This window comes from Sturnira hondurensis, unplaced genomic scaffold, assembly GCF_014824575.4.
Source record: "Sturnira hondurensis isolate 20B ecotype Veracruz unplaced genomic scaffold, ASM1482457v3 Scaffold0010276, whole genome shotgun sequence".
NCBI classification, from domain to species: Eukaryota; Metazoa; Chordata; class Mammalia; order Chiroptera; family Phyllostomidae; genus Sturnira; species Sturnira hondurensis.
This window is the reverse complement of record NW_028082907.1, coordinates 24372-48782: the sequence shown is the minus strand read 5'-3', so window position 1 is coordinate 48782 and position 24411 is coordinate 24372. Positions and strand designations below refer to the sequence as shown.

The 24411-nt window shown below is 38.0% G+C and overlaps 1 protein-coding gene across 1 annotated transcript; it reads left to right on the top strand.

Moving 5' to 3' along the window:
* The first annotated feature begins 1031 nt into the window (after positions 1-1031).
* LOC118995685 (spermatogenesis-associated protein 22-like) lies at positions 1032-20264 on the top strand. Its single transcript, XM_037058805.1, has 7 exons — positions 1032-1147; positions 8760-8820; positions 8951-9046; positions 12178-12520; positions 14578-14707; positions 16866-16963; positions 20019-20264. The coding sequence occupies exons 1-7, from the start codon at positions 1105-1107 to the stop codon at positions 20208-20210; spliced, it is 963 nt and encodes a 320-aa protein (XP_036914700.1). The 5' UTR covers positions 1032-1104; the 3' UTR covers positions 20211-20264.
* The last annotated feature ends 4147 nt before the right edge of the window (positions 20265-24411 follow it).

The following is a 24411-nucleotide window of genomic DNA, read 5'->3' as shown; positions in this document are numbered from 1 at the left end:
GGCATCTTGACGGCGTCAACGACTACTTTAATGCCATTTGGGTCCAGAAGCAGGGCTGAGGGTCAACTCAGTTCCTGCCCCGGGGACAGTGGTGCAGGGGGAGGATGTCGCACTTTTGTGTGTTTTGTTTGCGTGATGCACAGAAACTTAATAGCCCTTGCAAGCTACTCCCATCCTCTGGGTTTAGGATGTGAGTTGCATTGGTATTTCTGTGCGGAGAGAAAGTATGAACCTCTGTTTCGGTTCCTAGAATGGCACGAAGAGTATTTTCTAACGGACCTACTAGATGCACCTTCAAGCCCAAGATATGAGACCGAGCAGAGGCAATCTTGGCAACTATTTGATAGAAATGGTTGTATTTCTTTCAAAGATACATGAAAATCAGTATTTACCTCAGTATGATTTGCATTGTTAACTTAGGTGTGTTCACGTCTATTGTAAAAGAAGAAAAAACAACAGGAATACTTGTTTCACTTGTAGAGGTTGTAGACCGTGAGTGGAAACATCATCTCCATTATTCTGGGTGTTAGGCGAGACCGTAGTCTTTGGCATCGCATGACCCAGAGATCTCAGACTAAGGGCTCCACAGACGACCTGCGCAGTGTCTTAAAGGGAGAGGCCGTGAGCTCTTGTGTGCTAGTCGGAGGTGCCCGTCGCCTGCGGGCCTTCGGAGCATGCAGGTTTGCCAGTGCTGTGGTGCCTCACCCTCTGCCTGCATGTGGGGTCTGGGTCGGAGCTGTTCTCCGTGTGTGGGTGGGGGGGGGCGCTAGTTCGAAGACAGATTACCTACATAGACCGTGTGAACTTCCCGCATGTTCAGGAGGCAGGGCCACAGCCACCCAGTCTCCTCAGCTTGTTTTGAAAAGAGCTGACAGTTTGTGTTGTTAGTTCTTACTCAGAAACGAGAGACTCTGCACCGTGTTAACATGATCACATTTGAAATTGTACTTTTAAATCTTGATTTCAGTAATTACTAGGCTCAGAATTTGATCTTGCTCAAGAGCAAATTCTTGAACAAGAATTCTCTTAAGATTTAGTCAGATGACTTCACGTTGTAAATTTGGAGTGTTGCAGAAAAAGTTATAGACTCTGATTTTGAAGGAAATGAAGAGAAATCTAAATGAAAGTTCAACTCGAAGTACAGCAGGTATTGTGCACCTTTTATTTTTAAATTTTCTATATTTTGTATATACCATGTAAAGCTTATTAAACTTACAGATAAAGCATTTTGGAAGGAATATTTGAAAAGATTGAACATGTAGTCTAGCCTCTTTACTATTTAGGTCCAAGGACATAAAATAACTGAAGACAAAACATTTAGTGGCAGAGGTGGGATTAAAACCAAACCTCTGGATTTATGAGTGTTCTTCCTACAAACCCTATGTGCTTGAGTTGTTCTGTGCTTTTAGGCTGAAAAGAAAAAAATGATTTATTTTTTATTTGTATTTGAGCCTTATTTAAAGTATTTTCAGATTCAATTCTGTCTCCCAAACACCTCCCTCTACCATTTCTGCTTCCCAGCTTATTGGTTAGAGGGCAAGATTGAAGAGAACCAGGGAAATGATGACCATGGACAATTAAGATAATAATAGTTATTATTTATGGTGGATGTACTATATTCTAGACATTTAATTATATGCAGCAATATATTTAATCCTTACACTGACCCTTTGAGATAGGCGTTATTATTGTTATCATCCTTGTCTTCCAGGTGAAAAACTAAGACACAAAGAGGTTGTTAAGTAAGTAACTTATGAAGTGGCAGAACCAAGATTTGAACCTAGGACTGTGTCTCTAGAGTCCAGACTCTTAATCACTGTATTACCCTGCCTCTTGGGATATGTCATACTGGCCCAATTAGTTTAAAGAAGTTGTTCAGGTTTATAATTTGAAGTTGTATGTAACTCAACCCTATTTTGAAGTTGTACTCCAAACTCAGGAAGTCTGACTCCAGAGACCACATCATTTCATCAGACAGTTGCCACAGACTCTACATTCTCCTATAGCACAGAAGTTTTAATGGACCAGCAGGAGTATGGCATAGTGGCAAGATATCTAAACTGAGATTTAGGAAGCTTGGGTCCTACCTAGCTTCTTCCACTGTAGCAGTGGAAAAGCTTTTAGGAACTTTTTTCCTCTGAGGTCCCTTCTAGTCTAATAAATTCTTATTTTTGGCTTGACTTGAGATCCCAGGTATCTTACCTAAAGGATATAGAGTAGTACATATTCTCATTTGAATTGGATATTATCACTCTAAGGCATTATCAAAGTCACTGAAAATATGCATTACAGATACCTGAAGTATCTGTAAAATTGCTTGTTAAAATTGCATTTTTGGCTTCCAAACCAAATCTATTGAAATCAAATCTGTAACAGTGGGGTCTAGGAACTGGCATGTTAAGCACAATTCCAGTTAAATCTTAGTCAAACTAAAGTTTGAGAACCATGGCCCTATAGGGTGTGCCAACATAGACCAAAGAGTGTTCAGGGTTTTGGAAAGGATGGGTCAAAGTCTGGTTCTCCCTCACCTCTTTTGTATGTGAAGGGTCCTCTCTAGTTGACATGATAATAGGAAAATATAGGTGGGAAATAAGGAAAACGAAAAGTAGATTTAGAAAGGGTTGGGGGATGAGGGAGGAGCTAGGAATTACTTCCCAACGAGAGGAATTAAGGCAGTGTTAAAATAGAACAAGAAAAGAATTCTTACAAAATAGAAACAGACATAAATACAGATAACAGATTGATGGTTGGCAGAGAGGAGGGGTTTTGGGGGGACTGGGTAAAAAGGTGAAGGTATTAAGAAGTACCAATTGGTGGTTACAAAATAGTCCCAGAGATGTAAAGTACAGCATAGGGAATATAGTCAGTAATATTGTAATTACTATGTATGGTGCCAGGTGGGTTCTTGAAATACCAGGGGGATCACTGTGTAAAGTATATGGTTGTTTAACCACCATGCTGTATGTTGCATCCACCAACCGCGAGAACAAATGTCGGAGACTTTCAGTGTTTCAAAGATGTTGCTTTATTGGCCAAGTTTAACCTGCACAGGGGTGAACTCTCAAAGTGTCCGGAGACACGGTGCCCACGGCTGCAGATGAGAGTCACGCACAGCACTTACAGCTAAGTCCTTATATAGAGGCAAGCAAGCAAGCATTACACAGAAGCAGATGTGGCGGTTAGCTATTGGCTTACAGAGCCCATGTGTGGGAACAGGGTGGGGTCTGACTCAACTGAAAGGAAAATTTTTAAACTAAACAGATGGCAGTCAACTTACAGGATGTTTGCTAGGGACACAGGCTCCTTGGAGCTGAGACTATTTTTCTTGTTCCCAACATTCCCCTGTTTTCTTGGGGGGAATGCCAAACCCTTGACTCTTCTTCATTTGGGATGATCAGGGGTCCTAGGACAAGGGCTAGGAAAGAGAGAAGAGTGTCCTGCCACTAGGAGGATGCTCCTGTCCTGGCCCTGGGCCATAGTCTGTCTTTAAGTCTATTTAAGTTTTCTTCAACTAAGCCACTTTCATTAACAAAATAGTCCTTTTTTCCTTCTGGAATCATATAAAGGACAATGGACGAAGGTCTCATCTTCTTATAACTACTTCAGGCTGGACATGGACGTCGTCCTACCTACCCTTGGGTCAGGGGTACCCTGAAAGAGGAGGAGGTGGGTGCAGCACAGAGGGAGTCCTTCCTGCAAGGGGTAGGACCTTACAGGGTCCTGGTCAGTTGGCTGTCACCAGGAAGTCGCAGGCTTGGTTTCCAAAGGCTGGCATTACTGGACTGTTGGCCTTCTGGTCAGGTCATATTCTGGAGGTGACAGATTAAGCAGGTCATAGGCATATGGCCTATGTAAACAGAAGAACACACAAGTTAATTCACACAATAATCCCAAACCAGTTGCTGTGCCTGTGAGACTGTGTTTTGGGATGACATTCCATTGCAAGATCCTTCCTGAAATGACATTTAACAGTGGCAATTTGACAGGTCCTTTGCACCTGTAAATTGTATATCTTTGGTGACATCACAAACCAGGTTTCAACTCTTAAATGAAAATAAGACAGTTTTAAGACAGTTAGCTGCGCCATTCTGATATGTAATACTGAGCATAGTGATTTTCCTAGAACTATAATTTTTTCTCCTTAAGATCACCTTCACTGTTATTACAGGGACTACTTTAGGTCTCACTTTTGATTTTGACTGTTCATTTGCATAAACACACCAAAAGCAGCCTGGATCACTTATGATCTTCAAGTCCGCTTTGCTGGAACTCACACAGGGAACCTTCAGATCGACTTCTCAGTCCACCCCTAGGGGCACAGAAGCAGAGCCACACATCTGCCATCTGGCTTCACCTGTACCAGTCATTTTACTCAAATCCTTGAGCCTCCATTGTGCCTATAGGTTCCTTTTAGCCATCTTTCAGGAAGGCAACCTTCATTCCTTCCCCAGAAAGACTGGCACGAATCGCACAACCAACCATCCAAAGTACCAGGCTTTTCTCATGGGCTTTTGCCAGCTTCACAGGTCAATCCCAGTTCCTCTGAGCTCTCTGGTAACGACCAGAACCCATACATGCCTCCTTCAGGTGTGACATTCTAGTCAAAGTCTTGGTTAACAAAACTACTATTAATGACTGATCTTATTGGTTTTATGCAAAGAAACCTTACGTTATCATTCATTCCTTCAGAATGCCAAATTCTGGAGGGATCAGGTAGGGAGAAAAACACAAAGCTTGAAGGAAAATCTTTCTCCTTCTAATACCCATCAAGATGCATCTCCATGCCTTATACCTTCTGTTACTAATACTACATAATTTCTTTCCATAACTTTCACATTTCCATTTATTTTTATAACTTCCCACAGACTTTCTACAGTATTCATAAACCTTCTATAGCCTTTTTACCTATCCAGATTTATCCATAATTCTCTTTTAATCCCTGTTCCTCTCCCACACTGGGAAGGACTATACTTTTAAACTCAGTATCTGGCAGCTAAAAGTCCCTAGATTTGCAGGGACATTTTTTCACCTTTCTGAAGCTTAAACCGTGCAAACACCCTATAAATCAGATGGTCAGCCTTGGACCTCAGTTTATGACCTTCAAAACCAGAGCTATTCCCATCAGAACCAGTTACACAGAGAATCTGACTGCTGCAGTGTCCGCACAGCAGCAGCACACAGCTAAGCAGGTTTACAGAAGCAAGAAAGCAGGGCTACTGATAAGGTAATGTTCTTTTGTTCTTACTTCTTAGTTACTTAGTTGTTTACTCCTCCTTATCTTAGTGGCTCAGCAAACGGACCCAGTCCCTCTGACTTGTCTGGGCTTGTCTAAACAGGTCTCTTGCTACATCTCCCCCCTTTATCTATTCTGAGGATAGGAGGAGGTCTCCTGAAGATTTAGGGGCATTCCTAATTCTAAGCAGTGCCAGCGGCAGCAAATCAGTCCAAGGTCATCCAGTCTCCTTCTCAGTGAATGATTTTAGATCTCTGGCCAGGGCCTCTCCGAGGGCCTCTCCGAGTGGGGGAGTTTCTGAAGCACTGTGGCAGTCTGGTCTGGGTCTAAGCCAGCTAGGCTGAGGACTGTAGGCACCTGTAACCCTGGTCTTTGTTGCCTGCAAGTGGGCTTTTTCTTTTTCCTTTTCAGAGCAGATACAGAACACCGATACAGATACAGAACACCACAGATACAGAACTCCGAGGTGCCCACGGAGGAGCATCTGGCACCGGCGTCGCTTCCCGGAGAGGCAAAATGGCAGCGCCTCCCATCCCTCCAGCAAGGGGGGCGGGTGTCACTCTTGCTCCATACGTTTTTCACCCGCGGAGCCACAAGCACAGTCACTCTTACAAATTCACAGACAAACATTCAAACAAATAACACAGTTCCACCAACACATGGACCATCAGATGCACCTGGCATACTATACTGAAACTAAACGCAACTCAGCGTGGTGCGGGGAAAGGAAAACCTAACATGACCGGTCACAATCCAAATTACCAAAACCAAATTTCAGAGGGCGGCGTCCCGCCTCTGAAAGTCCCTGGGTAGGTCACAGGTGGTGTCCCACCTAGTACCTCAGGGGTTATTGGCTCCAGAGCACCAAAACCGAAAGAGGATCCCCACCAAATACTTATTCAGCCCCGGCTGCTGTTCGGTCTCCGATCCGAAGCTCCGCCAAGGGAGAGCTTGCTGGGGCCTCCAAATGTTGCATTCACCAACCGCAAGAACAAATATCGGAGACTTTCAGGATTTCAAAGATGTTGCTTTATTGGCCAAGTTTAACCTTCGCAGAGGCGAACTCTCAAAGTGTCCAGAGACATGGTGCCCACAGGGGATGCAAAGGAGAGTCGTGCGCAACACTTACAGCTAAGTCCTTATATAGAGGCAAGCAAGCAAGCATTGCACAGAAGCAGATGTGGCGGTTAGCTATTGGCTTACAGAGCCCATGTGTGGGAACAGGGTGGGGTCTGACTCAACTGAAAGGAAAATTTTTAAACTAAACAGATGGCAATCAACTTACAGGATGTTTGCTAGGGATGCAGGCTCCTTGGGGCTGAGACTATTTTTCTTGTTCCCAACACTGTACACCTACACCTGAAACTTAGACAAGCTAGTGTTGAATATAAACTATAAATGAAAAATAAAAAATTTTAAAAAGAAAGGAGTATTTAGAGAAGCAAATGAGACTATTTAGGATCTTAAAAAGAATGTAAGAATCAATACAAAGATATAGAAGTATATTTATATTAAATATAAAATTAACATTTAGAAGTAGGCAAATTATTCTATAACTAGATCTATTTTCCTATTATATACTAATTCATTGGAACATTCAATTTAGGCTGTTTGCCTCTACTATTGTTCAATCAGAAAAAGAGGACTAGACAGCCATTAATTTCCAATCCACTTTAAAATGATCCAGGTATCAGTACTACTTCCGACAATTGTGATTTTCCTCCTCTACCAACAGGTAAGAAAATAAGGTGAAAACTTTGAGAAAATAGGAACTAAGATTATAGAAAATTACCATTTCTCTTTTATTATAATGGATATAAAAAGTTTGTTTTTCTTCTTTCCATTATCCATATATAGAGATTACTTGGCTCCTTCTGAACATTCCAGGACAGTAGTTTGAGTTTTCTTGTCTATAAGGGTGGTTTAGCATTTTAAATGGAGTTTCTTATCTGGGGCCTTTGTTCTAAGGAAGTGATAACCTGCATTGTAAAGAATTGTTGTCTTTTTCAAGATACATATTGATATTGTGACTTAGATATTTGGTGCTAAAAAATGAAGAAACTCAAGTTGTCTCAAAAATAAGTGTGCATGGGAACACAGGAAAAATGGAAAAAATAGATCTTAGGAAGATTAGAAGCTCAGTAATTTCTAGCATTTGACCTTAGTCTTTTTTCTCATATAGCATTTTTGCCTGTCTTTATTTGTTGGCTCTTTACTCCCTTATCCAGTTGGCTTTCTTATACTTTCACCTAGCAAATGCACTAAATTGCCCTTGATGGGAGTTAACTTAACCTTTTAGTTCTAGCTCTCAGAGCACATTATTGACTGACCTCTATATCTCCTGACTCAAATTCTAGAAAGAGAGAGTCTCTGATTCAGTTCATCTGTTTAAATGGGGTTATGAAAATAATGGTTTTATGTTTTAGTCCTCTTAGCTGTGGTAGTGGATGCTGGGAGATCTTAAAGTTTATTGACTTTTTACTTATCTTGGAAGAAGGCACGAACAGTAAGACATTCTGAAATATACTCAGTACATGCTAGTTATATACATTTGCAATTTTCTGGGCACATTTAAAAAATCTTTAATAGGATTTTTTTCCTCTCAATACTTGTATTGTTAAATTTATCCAGCATTTAACCACAGACCTTAATTTATTCCTAAATTTATACTTACTTTGTTTTCTTCAACATTTGAGGAATTTGAAGTAAAAATTTTCTCTCATTCCCATTTTTATGAATAAAAATTCACATGGATGTGCATAAATGGGCATTTTCTGGTCGCCTTCTGCCATTTAAAAAATTCTCCACCAGCTAAAATATTTTTATATGTAGCATAATGTTGACCTTGAAAAATAATAATTTGAGCTGCTCCAGAGAGAAATGTGCATCCTTCTGAACTACTGATTTCTATAGGCTCTGACTAGGATAACTGTCTGTCAAAATTATGATAAGATTCTTATATTGGGTAAGAGATAAGACTAGATCAGTATTTTTGAAATTTTGAGAGCTAGGTTGGGAAACAACCAATCTTAAAAAAAGGAAAAGAAACACAAGAGATCAAAGTAGAATAAAATAGAAAATATCAGACTATATTGCACACAGTAAGAATAAAAATTAATGGCAAAATTATATGTTTTTTCTTCCCCTCCCACAACACACATGCACACCACACATTTATATGTTCTACGTTATGATGTATTTCTTGCTGTAGGTTGGGATCAAAAAGTTAAGAAACATTGATTACACTTAATTCATATTACAGAGTACAAGGTATTATACTAGGATTGATTGTGGAAAAGAAATACAGATGAAACTATTACCTTTGCTTAAAACCCAGTGAGGAAGAAAGACATCTATAAAAATTAATGAGGCAGGCTGGGAGAAATTCCACAACAAAGTGCTATTGAAGAACAAGTCCATACCTTTAAATTCTTCAGGCTTTCAACTATCAAATTAAATATTTATGAAATACTGTTTTTTTAAAGTGCTACATTTTACTTTTTTCTCTACTACTTTATCTTTTGATATTGGGCCTGGGGAGCAGTGAATCCAGAGTTGCCTCCTTCGACGATGACAGTGAACCCAGGGTATGTGAAAAAATATACATTAATAAATGTGTGTCTGTTACTGACTGATGTTTTATCTTCTGTGTACATTTTACATTTCTGAACTTGGAAACAAACTATTAATACTTAATAGGATATGTTTCCTCAAAAGGCAAATACCACGTTCTGTTTCTCTTCCTTTGAGAAGTCAAGATTCTGTGTTTAAGTCTACTCAGTTGAGTACTGAGGGGAGCAAGAGTGGTTGGAGGTGAGTCTACTTAAGATTTCTTTCTTCTCCTTTCCGTCTCTTTCCCCTTCTCTTCTCCTCCATCTCCTTCTCCTTTCTTAGACAGAATTACATTTAGGAAATTTCTATAGTTGATAACAACTATATCCATATTAGCTACATTTAATAAAAGAAGTTAAGAGGACATTAGATAAATTTAGCAGTGATTATGTTTCCAAAGAACTCTCCATGTTAATGAAATTTCTGCCAATATTTATTATGATGAATTTATGATTTTGCTGTGGATTATTAATGATCTAACTGATAATAGGCAAAGAGTCAGGAATAACTGTGTCGTAAAGTTGGATATATTTAGAAATTGAGAACTAAATAGAATGCTCCATCTTATCCTACCTAGTAAGACAGTCTGTTCCAAGGTAAATGGAATGGGAATAAGAAAGAAAGATGGAAACAAATATTGAATACACACGCATTTGCAGTGGTAGGAGCTCAAGAAATGAAGAGGACTATCAAGGAAGATGGTGAGGGTACTTCTGGGTCATTGCCACAAGGATCTGAGTGTAAAGCCTAAATATTATGAAAAAATTGATAGAAAAAGGGACATGGATTTTTTTAGGTTGGATTTTAGTATTCTTGGTTAAGTGACAACTACTGAAGGGAATAGTTTGGGAACAAAATATTGGAAAAACAGCACCAAACATGTGTCATATATTTGTCATTGTTTAGTGCTTCAATATGTTATTTTAATAATCCTTATAATAACCCTGTGATGTTAATATTACCTTAACTTTCATTAAAGGTACCATATTTTTAAGGGGGGGAAATTTCAATAAAGTGGTTAATAAATTCATCAAAACAATATTTTTATTTTTAAAAAATAAATTTGGTTTTATTACTCTTGCTAGTTTCCTTAGGACCAGTCAGTTGCTTTTTTCAGGACCAGAGCTTGAAACTAAGCCTATTGATGGTTTTAAGGTGGTTTGTGGAGGTTTAGTTCCACCTGCAGGTACTAGGAGGAAACCTGTTCTGATAGGCATCAGACAGAGACTTAGGTAGCAGATTGTAATATGGACAGCCACCCTCTATTAGAGTCTAATTTGAAATAATAATCTGTTATGACAATTGGAAGATAACAACAGAAAACCCAGGAACAGAAAACATTTGGAAACCCAAGTAGGCAGTCTGTAATCTGCTGAAGATCTTTTGCCTGGTTCTATGCTTAGGTTCAGAATCTAGGCTTTTCCTTTACATACATCTGCCTCCAACAAGAGCCTGTTGGTGGGGTATCTTGTTGACCACCTGGACTCCATCTTTGTACCAAAGGAGAAGAATCTGAGTGGGACACTGCTCCCTGCCCTGCTCAGGGGTCACTACAGCTTAGGCCTCATGGTCTAGTTGGGAGAGCTGGATTGGCTGAAGCAGCACTGTGTGTGGGCATGATGTTCCAAAGCTTGTCCAGGGTAGGAGCACCTCCTGAGCAAAAAACTATTGGAGGAAATTGCAGATGTGCTGTTACCAGTAAGGAGTTGTGAAACTGAAAGAAACTTTTCTAAACTGAATAATAAAAGTAATTTCCACAGTCATGAGAGAGGGAAGACAAAATTTCTATTGTTTCTCTTGAAAATAAAATCACTGTTATACAAAGAGATGATCAGTGTACAAAAATATCTTAAAGAGGAGTATCAGACAGCGTAATTAATAATACTAATAATACTTTCTAGGATATTGTGATTTTTACTGACTCTCAAAGTTTTGAAATTATTTTGTATTTTTTCTCATTATTTTAATATATAATTGTATACCTAATTTACTTAAGAAGGCTCCCCAAAGTATACAAGCTTCAGGCCCCATACAATTTGTATTTGTTTCTGATCACTAGGGAACCTAGATCTTTTATTTTGGGGATTATTTTCTCTAACAAGGGATGAATTGTATTGCTTGCTCTTCTGTGACATTTTCAGGGAAATTATTCAGAAATAAGAATTTGTGACTTGCACTAGTTTTTCTCTGTGGTAGCCTTAATTAGAACGATCAGAAATTATACTTTCAATTTTGGCCTCATTACTACTATGTTCTGATCAGCTGATACAATTTGGCTTAATGTAGATAATAAAATGTTGCAACTGATTCATCAGTAGGGCTTTTAAGCTATGTAGTTAAAGTACAAAATTTCTAAGCAAATTTCTAGCTAACTTGCTTATATTTATTCTTGTGATTTAAAATCACTGACATGCAATTAGTTTAACTTAAAATTTTACTTAGTAGAAAATTTAAAAGTAAATGTATAAAGAAGTATGTGGAAGTTCTCGAGATCTTACTCTCATTCACATAAGAGAGTAACCACTGTTATGTGAAGGCTTGTATAGTTTAAAAATATGCTTTATATGGGAGACGAGGATTCTCTGTGTTCTGTATTGTCAGTAACTTTCTATTTGACTTTAGACAAGTTACTTCCTCCCTAAGGCTCAGTTTCCTCACCTGAAAAGAGAGGTATAGCATGTTGGACTCTCATTGTGATGTTGTATTTAGAATTTCTAACTAGACAGTATAAACCACAAATTGCCATATAAATACAAATTTTGATGATTAATTTTTTAATTAAGAAAAAGTATCCCGGTGTTCGTAGCAGCATTATTTACAATAGCCAAGTGCTGGAAATAGCCTAAGTGCCCATTAGTAAATGAGTGGATTGAAAAACTGTCGTACTTTTACACTATGGAATACTACGAAGCAGAAAGAAAGGAGCTCCTACCCTTCAGGACAGCATGGATGGAACTGGAGAACATTATGCTAAATGAAGTAAGCCAGATGGTGAAAGACAAATACCATAGGATCTCACCTCTAAGTGTAACCTAATCAACAATACAAATGAGCAAAAGAGTACCAGAGACTTGCAAATAAAGAACAAACTGACAGTGACCAGAGAGGTGGGGGGAAGGTAATAAAGGGAGAAAAAAGGGAAAGGGGCAAGTCAAGGAACATGAATAGAAGACTCATGGGCATAGACAGTGTGGGGGATTGACTGTAGGAGTTAGAGGGATGAGGTTGGGGTGAGCAAGGGGGAAAAAGACAGGACAACTGTAACTGAACAACAATAAATTAAGAAGTATATAGAAACAAAATCTAATACTAATTATTAAAAACGATTACAGCTACAGATATGGCAACAAAAATACCAGCTTGAAAACTTGGAATAGAAATGGTTTTAGGCCTCAGTACAGAAGAACCAACCTAGTGGCAAATGATGGAGTAAATTCTCATCCAGTGAACTTGGAAGTGCAAGAACAGAAACAATTAAGAGTATCTCAGCCTCCTAACTTACCTCACCAAAGACAAAGTGAAGTACTCAGACAAACACATTTGTCAGAAACATCTGGCTCCACAATGAGAGGTCTAGACAAAGACGGTGCATCACAGTCATTTATGTCCATTTTCCAACAAAATCAATTTAAGAAAAAAAAGTTAGATGATATTCCAGAAGAAAACTCTCTCAAGGTAAACTTTTAAATATGAATATTTGCATTTTTATGTTTAAGTGTAAGAAATGAGATAAGTATTCAGAAAATTATGAAGATAAGAACATTTGAAGTCAATCCCATGGCATGCATTACTTAATTAGCACAAATATTCAGGTCCATTTTTGACTGGGTGAATGTTAGTTTCCAAAATACTTCCCTAAAGGCTTGAATGGTTTCTCCTTTTAATAGTTGCTTTAGAGTGGCCTGCTGGGTTCTGAATTTCACTGTTTACTAATAATTGATGACAGTTTATCCATTGCTTAACAGAAATTCTCCAAGCTCTTCACATGTCAGTCTAAACTTTTTGTAACAAAGGTCAGCAAACTTTTTCTGATAAGGGCCAGATAGTAAATATTTTTGGCTTTATGGGCTACTATGTGGTCTCTCTTGCAACTAACTATTCAACTATACCACCCAACTCTGTCATTGTAGCTTAAATGCAGCCTTAGACAGTACATTAATGGATGGGTGTGGCATGCACCAGTAAAAGTTTACAAAAACAGAGCAGGTTAGATTTGGACCACAGGCTACCCTTTGCTGACCTTTGCTGTATAATCTGGTCTTATTTTACCTTTATAGCCTCATGTTCTATAGTCCACTAATTTTTTAATGCATTTACCATATTCAGACTATTCACAATTCTGTAAACATAACATGCATTCTAATATGATTCTGCTTCAGCTTGTATTTTTTCCTATATCTGTACTTCTTTCAGCCTCACTTCCTCTTTCCACTCCTCACTGTAATTGGTTTTTTTTTTTTTAAAAGTCTTGTATATAATATGCGTGCTGGTTGTTTGCTTAATCTCCCCTCCCTTGCCACCTGGCCCAATAGCTTGTTTATACTTTGCCCTTCTCTGTGCTCTGGGAGGCTGAATTGTGCTACACAGTGCATCATCCCTTAGCTGACTTCTGCTAGGAGTCAGCCAGTGGGAGTCACTGGCACGACATCAAAGGCTGGGCAGAGGGGTTGGGTTTTCCTGTGTCTTCCCTGTTTAATGTAGTGTCACAGGCAGTAGCTTCGAGTCCAGCTTCCACAGGTTTGGTACTTATTTCTTCCCTTTGTCCTTTCAACCTAGGAGTGGTAGAAGTTTCATATTGTCAGTTTTTGAGTGCTTAGGTGCCATAATATTTGTTCTGCCCAGGTCTGTAAGCAGTCTTTCCAGTAAGCCATCTGAGGTAAATTCTATTTTTTTCCTAGAAATCTGACTACAATAGCATGTTTCACAGTTGTTCTCAACCGTACATTTTCTTGTACATAAGGATGATGTGACATAGTCATCTTAATAACCGTGGCTCATTATGGCAGTTAGCTGTGCCTGCCTCAGTGGGAGGCATTCATATCTTGGTTAGGAGTGGGGAGAGGGAGGAAAGGTAATTATAGTTGGAAAACAATGTCCCAACAAGTGTCCTTAGATATGTCCTGCCTTCACAAAGGAAAGTGCCACCAGTACTCCCTAAAAATTAGTATCTTAAACACATTGTGTTTTCAGTTGATCTTTAAAAATGCCAAACACATTCCCATCTCAGGGCTTTTATACTTGCTGTTCCCTCAGTCCTCACTCAACAACCTGTTAGAAATAACTATTTCTGTGTCTCTTTATCCTCTTATCCTGTTTTTTAAATGCATAAGATATATCAATTCCTGACATTCTATTATATATGTTTGTTCATTTTCTGAATCCCCCATCGGATGGCAAAATCTGTGGGGGTATCTTGCCTGTTTTTCTCACTATTATTTCCTCCTTAGCTATGTTTAGCTCATGGTAGGTGGCTATAAGTACTTTTGGAATGAATGAATGAATGTGTCTGACTCTCCTAGAATATCGAGCGCATTAAGGAAAGGAATTCTGTTTTATTCACCTGTATTTATCACAGGTTTGGCACACAATACTTAAAATTTTTAATAGTTCTTTTACATATTTTACCCATGTGCCTATTATAAGGACCTGTATTTTTTACAAAGAATGTGGAAGAGTGTGATAAGAAATCTGAGGGTCTTTCCAATGCTATTATTTTATTTTTTCCAAAAAAGAATAACTCATTGTACCAGTTAAAGTTTAAGGAAAAAGAGAATTCTTTAAGAATTATATTTGCAGTTATCGAAAGCATGAAGTACTGGCGTGAACATGCCCCCAAAACTGTACTCCTTTTTCAAATTCTGGGTAGGTATAATACTTCAAAAATACTTAAGTAATACTATTTGGACAATAGTTTTGAATGTCAATGAGAAAATCTAAGAGATCTTAAAGAATAATAAAATTGTGCAAAAGGAGATTACAGTTAATTAGGATTTTCTTTAATTTCTGGGTCTGTCATTGATTTGTGTGACTTGAGATGTATTTGGTTATTTATAGTAGTACTCTTCTGGTTTGTAATGTTAAAACTGGAAAGATTCTTACAAAAAATCTAACTGAGCCCTTGAGTTATGTGAGAAAATGGGGCAAATAATTAAAATGGACTTGACTAAAATCACAAAACTAGTTAGCAGCAAAAATTGGTGTAGAATCTAAGTTCTTTAATCTCAATCTAGTGTTTTTCTACTATATTCAACTAAACCCAGTAGTAATTTTGTATATAAATTAAGTCATATTTAAGTACTCTGAAAGAACATTTGTAAGGAATCCTTTACTAATATGAGCACCCTACAATTAGTGTTTTCTAAACTAATATTTAGAAGGAGGAGAGTTTGTAGAATGTTTGTGGAATTTGATTTTACCTAACATGAAGAGATCAGTAAAAGTAGAGATTCAAAACATACTTTTTTCAGTAATTTAAGTAAAATAAATATTTAATTTAATTTAAATTAAGAAATACTCTAAACATACCAAAATATATTGAGAATTTAACATACACATACCCATGTTATAGGTGTCTTTGAAACCCTCATCCATTTATTTTCTCTAGAGATAATCACTGTGGTATCTTTCTTATCCATTCTTTTATAATTTTACTATATACATCTGACTTCATAAATGTATGTGGACTTTTAATGGTTTTTTGTGTTTTAAAATAACAGCTTGCATTTTCACTGACTATTATGTTTTTGAGGTTTACCCATTTTCTGTCCTGCCACAATATTGTCTTCATCCTGAAACTCCAACTGTGGTCTGCCCAGCAGCTTCTGACTCTTCCCTTTGGGTATTAAGATGGTTGTCAAAGTTCTCTATACCCACCCATCCTTGTACCACAATGTCACATTCTTTGATGGTTTCTTTTGATTGTTCTTTTCCAGAGGCTAGCAAATGACCCCTTGCATATCATTTCTGATTGGTTAATAAGTCCACCACCCAAACCCTGCCTGCATGCTGTAACTGGGGAATGGGATACACTAACTGGTTTAAGTCAATTTCAGGACACTCCTGCACCTGGGAGGTGGGAGAGATACAATTTCCCTTCAAATCTTATGGCTAAGAATGACATAGGAGAGGTTTTCTAAAGGAAAATTTGGGTATTATTAGGAGAAATGGAGGCTGACCTCAAAAAATAACAAATGCTCACTATCAGTACTCAGTAGATGGTATTTGAAGAAATAAGTAATGCTCTCATTTGGTAGTAATTTCTAGAAAAAAACATGAATTGTTATTTGCATTTTATAGATGAGACAGATTTGAAAGAGAAACAATTTGCTCAGTTTAGTAAGTTAAAGAACTAGAACTCAAATGCATAATTCAATGTTTATTTTTTTTCATTAAACCATGATGCTTATTAGTTGTTAGTTATATATGTTTATTTTATTATTATAAAGTAATAATAAATCCCCAGGGGTTGGGGATTTAACCACTCTATAGAATAAATTCTAAGAAAAAGGTTCAATGGTCAACTATTGTCTAGTGTATGAACTTGGGCATATAACTTGTTCCCAAGTTGGAGAGGGCCAGAAATTTTGTTTCCCTTAGTATAAAACAGTTTCAGAAATATCTTTCCCTCTTTGTTTTATTTTAATTAATTATTTATTTATTTTAAAAATCCTGACCTGAGGACATGGTTATTGATTTTAGAGAGAGAGAAAGAAGCATCAATGTGAGAAACATCTATCGGTTGCCTTTTGCATGTGCCCTGACTGGGGACTGAACCACAACCTAGGTATATTCCCTGACTGGGAATTGAACCTGTGGCCTTTGGTTTGCAGGATGATGCCCAACCAGCTGAGTCATGCTGGCCAGGGCTCTTTCCCTGTTTAGATGTCTTTTTATTAATGTGTAAATAAAACTATCAGAGAAACTTGTGTGGGAATAGTTGTTTAAATATCAGCTTCTCTTTATTACATTTCATTTGCATTTTACCAGCACTGATTTTTCCTTCTATTTTGATGTTGCTTAGCTGTCCTCGATTCAGCTGTTACATCTGGGCCATATTATTCTAAGACTTTTCTTGTGAGAGATGGGAAAAATACTCTGCCTTTTATATTCTATGAAATAGTAAGTATTTGTCTAAGTATTCTTTGCAAAGCCTATGCCAGCAAAACACAAATGCCGACTGTAATTTCATTGTAGTAGAAATTCTGTTTAACACTTTGGTAGTACTTTGAACATTTTGTTTGCTTTTAGTTTAATATTAAAGTTATCTGTTCAACTAATGTGGAGAACCTACTCTGTGCCAGGTGCTATGCAGTGGATACAAATTGAAATATAAACATGGCTCTCTCAAAGAGTTTATAATCTCAGGTAGAAAGAGAGTTGCATAAATGTCACATTGTCATATGATAAATTGTCTGATAGAGGTATGTACAGGGTGCTAGAGAGGTAGATAGGAAGGTCAGGGAAAGATCTGAAGAGTTGTAGTTACCTATCTTGTTTTAGATATTTAAGGATTAATAAACCAATTTGCGTGGGAGGGATGGGAAGCGGTAAGGAGGAATGCACGCTAAATTGAGAGAGCAGCATATTTAAAGACATGAAGCTAAGAGAGAGCCTGGATTGTGTAGGAAAATGCAGGTAGTTTATAATGACCAGAGTATAGAATTAGTAAGTGATGGGGGTAAGGATAGTGGTGCTGAAGTTGGGGGAAGGCATAGATGGAGATGGACTGTGATATAAGGAAGAGGCTTGATGATGAAGAGGGTTGGAGCCGACGCAGGAGGCTGGATGTCCCAAGGAAGTGTGGAGACCTTACAAGATTTACATACTTTGTAAAAGAATTTGGGATTAATTCTGAAATTGGCCATCATTCTGAAATCAGACATGGATTCTGGTTTTTATTCCACTATTTAATACCTTTATGACTTTGAGTTAGCTGTTTAAACTTTCTGAGCTTCAGGGTTTTTTTCTGTAAAATAGGGAGACTCCTACTTTGAAAGGTTGTTTGGAGATTAAAAAATAAAACATGAATGTACAGTGTCTGACACATAGTAGATGATCAAGAAATAGTTATTGTCAAGTTACTAATTTCTAAAATATCTTAATTGCTTATTTTTCTCTAGTCTTAAGACTTTTTAAAATAAAACACTTTACACAGCAAAGTGCATAAGTCATAACTGTATAATTCTGTGAAATATCACCCAGTGAACATTATCACAGTTAAGAACTAGAACATTGCTATTACTTTGTACATTCTTGTGCCTCCTCCCATTCACTATCTCCTGTCTCCTACCTAAAAGTAAACACTATTCTGACTTTTAATATCATAAATTAATTCTGCCTCTTTTTAAACTTTATATAAATGTTATCATATGGTATATTTTTTAGGTCTGATTCATTCAACACAATGTAAAATTCATCTGTGTTGTTGCATGTAGGTATAGTATTTATTTATATTTCTATATACAATTTTCTGTTGTCTGAATATATTTTACTATAGTTTAGTTTTCTAACCTGCTATTTGTGGGCATCTGGGTTATTTTTAGGTATTTTGCTATTACAAATAATGGTCTATGGATATTTTTACATGTGTCTCAGGCATATGCATGCAATTCTATTGGGTATATACCTAGAAGTAAAACTGCTGCATGCATGGTGCATGCATATGTTCTAATACAGTAGTTATTGCTCAATTTTCCAAAGAGTTGTACCAGTTCACACACACACACAGTCAGGATAGGTGAATATTTTTCTCTATGTTCTTATCAACACTCAGTACTGTCAGTGCTGTTATTTTAGCTCTTCTAAGTGGGTGTTTAGTGCTTCTCATTTCTCTACAGTTCCCTGGTTACTAATGAGATTGAGCACCTTATATGCATACTGGCCATTTAGATAACTTGTTTTGTAAAGTCTGTTCAGGCTTCATGTTATTTTTTCTATTATTGAATTATTTGTTTTTTTGTTATTGATTTATAGGAGGTTTTTAAAAAACTATTGTAGGTACAAGTTCTCTGTACATTATATGTATTGTAAATATTTTCTCATACTTCATGAGTTGCTTTTTGAGTTTTAATGGTGGCTCTTAAGGAACAAAAATTCTTCACTTTGACATAGTACTTTTAGCAATAGTCAATATTTTACCTTATAGTTAATGCTTTTTATGACCCTTTAGTGAAAGCAATCCCAAAATAATTTAAATTTGCTCATGATTGAGATCATTTGATACTGGCTGATCTTTTCCTGGTTTACTAGTCCCATTAGGGCATAGCCCTTTTGGGTCCCAATCCTGAGGCTGGGGTGGTGGATGGGGTGGTTACCAGAATCTTTTTCTTAGGGGCCTGTGATTCTTTTTCCCCTTCCAACTCTCTGAGCCTGTCAAAAGCTCTGCTCATTTTCTTTAGACTCTCAGCTACTTTGACTGTAACTGACAGATACCTCAGGGTGAAGCACCCCCAAATGTCAGGCCCCATTCTGGACTCCTCCTCTTTCTCAGACGGGGTCTCTGTAATTCCTCACTGCCTTGGTGTCTCTGAAATCTATGAGGAGATTTTTAAGTATTTCATCCAGCTATTCCAATTGTTCTTAGTTGGAGATTTGGTATGAAATACTTTTCTGCCATCTACTGAAAGAGGAACTCGGGCAGTTACAGAAGTGCCATTACACAAGTAGTCAACCTTTTAAGGCGCAGCAGCTTGCTAGCCTATAAGAAGCCTTTCCCAAGTGAAGGTCTTTCCTGTGTGACAGGGCACCCATATTTGCCTAGCTGTCATGGTCTGGTCAGCAGTGGGGGCCCTGAATCAGGTAAGGGAGTTACAGTATTTTGGAGTGATTCATATTTACTTGATCATATAATTAGTTTCAGAACATTGAAATTTAGATGAAGTAATGAATGGTTTTATTAATATTATTTTTTTAAAAAACAGGATCGTGAACTTCCAAGACCACTATNCTAGCCTATAAGAAGCCTTTCCCAAGTGAAGGTCTTTCCTGTGTGACAGGGCACCCATATTTGCCTAGCTGTCATGGTCTGGTCAGCAGTGGGGGCCCTGAATCAGGTAAGGGAGTTACAGTATTTTGGAGTGATTCATATTTACTTGATCATATAATTAGTTTCAGAACATTGACATTTAGATGAAGTAATGAATGGTTTTATTAATATTATTTTTTTAAAAAACAGGATCGTGAACTTCCAAGACTAATTAGAGATGGAGTTTATAGGTGTGTTGGAAACTATGACCAGAAAAAGAATATTTGCAAATGTGTTTCTGTTAGATCAGCATCTGTTTCTGAACAAAAAACTTTCCAAGCATTTGTCAAAATTGTAGATACTGAGATGAAGTATTATACCAATATAATGAATGAAATGTAAATAGTGATAAGTTTAAACACTATAACTTAAAGCATTAATTCTGTTATTGTTTAAATTACTATCTCCATGGTTTTCTGACTTTTGCTTTTCTGTATTTCACTTGCTGAACTAAAATATTTAAATTATTTTCAGTGTGTAAAGAATTTTTGAAAAATAATTTTACTGTCTGTATAAAAATGGTACATTTGCTAAAATTCAACCATTTCAAATAAAAATGCTCAATGTAATGGAGGTAGACCTTTATTTAACATGAGACAATAATACAAAGTATGAAAATCTCTGAACTTATGAAATTTATATTCTAGGGTCCAGAGAGACATTAGATAAAAGAAACATTTGAGGTATAAGGATTATTGCGTTGGCAGATGATATAATTGTATACATGGAAAACCTGAGAAAATTAACTGAGAAATTACTGCAAAAATGAGATAATTTAGTAAGATACTAGAATAGAAAACTTAATATGCAGAAATCATTAGTAGATGGTATTGAAATGACTCACAACCATTAGAATGTAAAATGGATAAAGATACCACTTAAAATAGAAAAAAACCTAGTAGAAATCAAGGCTAAATGATAAATAGAGAAAATATGTGAATGAAACCTTAAAATACTAATGAAATGTTAAAAAGAAGACTTGGACCAATCATTTTCTTGGATAGGAAAATAAAGATGTTGATTTTTCTCTAATTTGTAGCGTGTAATTTTTCTTTCTCTGTATACATGCACACACACCACCAAGCTGATACTAAAGGTTATGTAAAAAAATGAGAATTGTCAAGAAAACTAAAAAAAGGAACAATAGACCACAAATTCATTATACTCTTTATTATAAAGATTTTATAACATATAATAAAACTTTTGTATATTATATATTATGAAACTATATATGATATATTTTATATATCATATATAATAAAGCTATTGTGTATCCTAAAACTTTTTTTCCAATTTTTTTATTTTATTATTTTTCAAGTACAGTTTTCTGTCTATTACTCCCATACCATCCCACAGCCGTGCTCCCTCCTCCCTCGCATTTCCACCCTTCTCAGTTGTTGTCCATGTATCCTTTATATTTCTCCCTCTAAATCCCTCCCCTATTTCCGCTGAAATTCCCTCCCCTCTCCTCCCTGGTCACTGTCAGCCTGTTCTCTATTTCAGTGTCTTTGGTTATATTTTGCCTGCTTGTTCATTTTGTTGTTTAGCTTCCTGTCAAAGGTGAGATCATATGGTATTTGTCCTTCAACACCTGGCTTATTTCACTCAGCATAATGCTTTCCAGTTTCATCGATGATGTTGCAAAAAGTAGAAGCTCCTTCTTTCTCTCTGCTGATACACTTCCATTGTGTATATGTACCATAGTTCTTTGATCCATTGATTTACTGATGGGCACCTAGGTTGCTTCCATCTCTTGGCTATTGTAAATTGTGCTGCTATGAACATTGAGGAGCATAGGTTCTTTGGGATTGGTGGGGTCTTTTTGTTTTTTTTATATATTTTTTTTATTTTTTATTTTTTTAATATAATTNATATTCTTTTAGACTTCTTTTGTCTTGGAAGCTCTTTATTTGGCCTTCTATCTTGATTGAGAGCCTTGCTGGGTAAAGTAGCCTTGGTTGTAGGCCTCTGGTTCTCATTACTTGAAATATTTCTTGCCATTCTCTTCTTGCTTGGAGTGTTTCCATTGAGAAGTCAGTAGCTAACCTTATTGGGGCTCCCTTGTATGTTACTTCCTTTTTCTCCCTTGCTGCCTTTAGGATTCTCTCTTTGTCTTGAAATTTTGCCATTTTAATGATGATGTGTCTTGAAGTGGGCCTCTTTGGGTTCCTCTTGAATGGGACTCTCTGTGATTCCTGGATTCGTGTAACTTTTTCTCTCATCAAATTAGGAAAATTTTCCATCATTACTCTTTCAAATAGGTTTTCTATCCCTTGTTCTTCTTCCTCTCCTTCTGGTATCCCTATTATTCGGATATTATTACGTTTCATATTATCTTGCATTTCTCTTAAACCCTCATCATTCTTTCTGATTCTCTCTTCTATTACTTGGTCCATCTGGGAGATTCTTTCTACCCTGTCCTCTATCTCACTTATTCAGTCTTCCACCTCATCGATCCTACTTTTCAGATTTTCTACTGTGTTCTTCAGTTCAGAAATTGTAGTCTTCATTTCCTCTTGGCCTTTGCTGATAGTTTCTATTTCCATTTTCATGATGGTACAATTTGCGGAGAGTTCATTGTATCTCCCCTGTAGTTTCTGGTAGCTCATTGTAAGCTCTTTGAATTTCCTGATAAGTAGTGCTTTGAATTCAATATCTGATAGTTGACTTGCCTCTGTTTCATCTAACATTCTTTCTGAGACTTTCTCTTTTTCTTTCATTCAGGTATTGTTTCCTTGTCTTTTCATTGTTTGTGATCCCTTCTTGTTGGCACCAGCTTCTTAAATGGATCTGTTCTGTTTCCCTGGGTTTATGGTGTGAACTTCTGTGGTAGGATACCCGTGAAATTCAGTGGTGCAGTCTCCTGCAGGTATCTTGGTGTTCTCCACTTTCACCTACTCCTCTTGTTAGTTTCCAGCTGGTCAAACCTTTTCTTCTGGTCTCACTAGCTGCAGCAGCCTGAGGGACTATTAGTTTGGCCTTCCTCGCTTTTCGCTGAACTCAACTGGTCTCGCCTGTGCCCTCCCAAGATCCAGATGGCGCTGCTCTGAGAGTAGATTTTCCCCCAGGATTCCCAGTCCTGGCCTGGCATGAGGGCATGTGCTCCCAGCCAGGCTTTCCTGGTCTCACAGGCCTGGGCGTGGACCTTTCCCAGTGCTATGGCAGAACTCACAGGGCAACTCACAATTCTCCCAAGTCAGCAACCATGGCCTGACTCCCAGTGATTTTCAGTGTGCGCCGGCTGGGTATGGAGGGAGCTGATGACTGGCTCTCTTCCATGGGACTTGCTAGCAGCCCAGGCTCCTAGAGACTGTGGCAGATCCAGCTCAGACCCCATGCTGCACGGAACACACGAGCAACTGTCAGTATTCCCAAGCCAGCAACCACAGCCTGGGTCCACAGGTTAACAGAGCTCTCTGACTTGCTTCCTAATGCCCACTTTTCTCTCTGCCACTACAGACAAACCGATCTCTCCTGGTGTTTTCCAATCTGTGCCCTGCTGGATAGGGAGGGTGCTGATGACTGGCTCTCTCCCAGGTTCGGTTTTGCCTGCCCTCGACTCCCAGAGACCAAGAAAGACCTGCCTGGGCCCTGGCGCGACCTGGCAAAGGGCCTGCAGCCTCTGTGCTGTTCCCTCATACCTTGTTGAACCTGGGGGTCGTCTCCTCTCTTCAACCTCTGGTCATTCAGTGTCTGCTACACTTTCTGGAGTCCTACCTTCCTATCTGCTGTGTCCCTGTTGGCTATCCAACAGGGATATTGGCTATGCTCAATATCACTAGCTATCAGAGAGATGCAAATTAAAACCACAATGAGATACCACTTACTCCAGTCTGAATGGCTATGATAAACAAAGAAACAAACAACAAGTGCAAGAGAGGTTGTGGGGAAAAGGGGACCCTAGTTCACTGTTGGTGGGATTGCAGACTGGTAGAACCACTATGGAAAATAGCATGGCATTTTCTAAGAAAACTAAAAATGAACGTACCTTTTGACCCAGCAATTCCACTCTTGGGAGTATATCCTAAGAACCCTGAAACACCAGTCCAAAAGAACCTGTGCACCCCGATGTTCATAGCAGCACAATTCACGATAGCCAAGAGTTGGAAGCAACCTAGATGCTCATCGGTAAATGACTGGATCAAAAAGCTATGGTACATTTACACAATGGAATTCTATGCTGCAGAAAGGAAGAAGGAACTCCTACCCTTTGCAACATCATGGATGGTACTGGAAAGCATTATGCTGAGCAATATAAGCCAGGTGGTGAAAAACAAATACCATATGATATCGCCGTTAAAAGGAATCTAAACAACAAAACAAACAAGCAAGCAAAATATGACCAATGACACTCAAATATGGAACAGGCTGACAGGGTCGAGAGGGGAGAGGGGAGAGAACCATAGGGGAAAAGGGAATGGACTCACATGAACAAGTATAAAGGACACATGGACAATAACTAAGGGTGGGGGGCAGAAATGGGAGTGAGGCGGGGAGCATGGGGTGGGGGGTGGGCAGGGTTGGGAATATAAGACAGAAACCT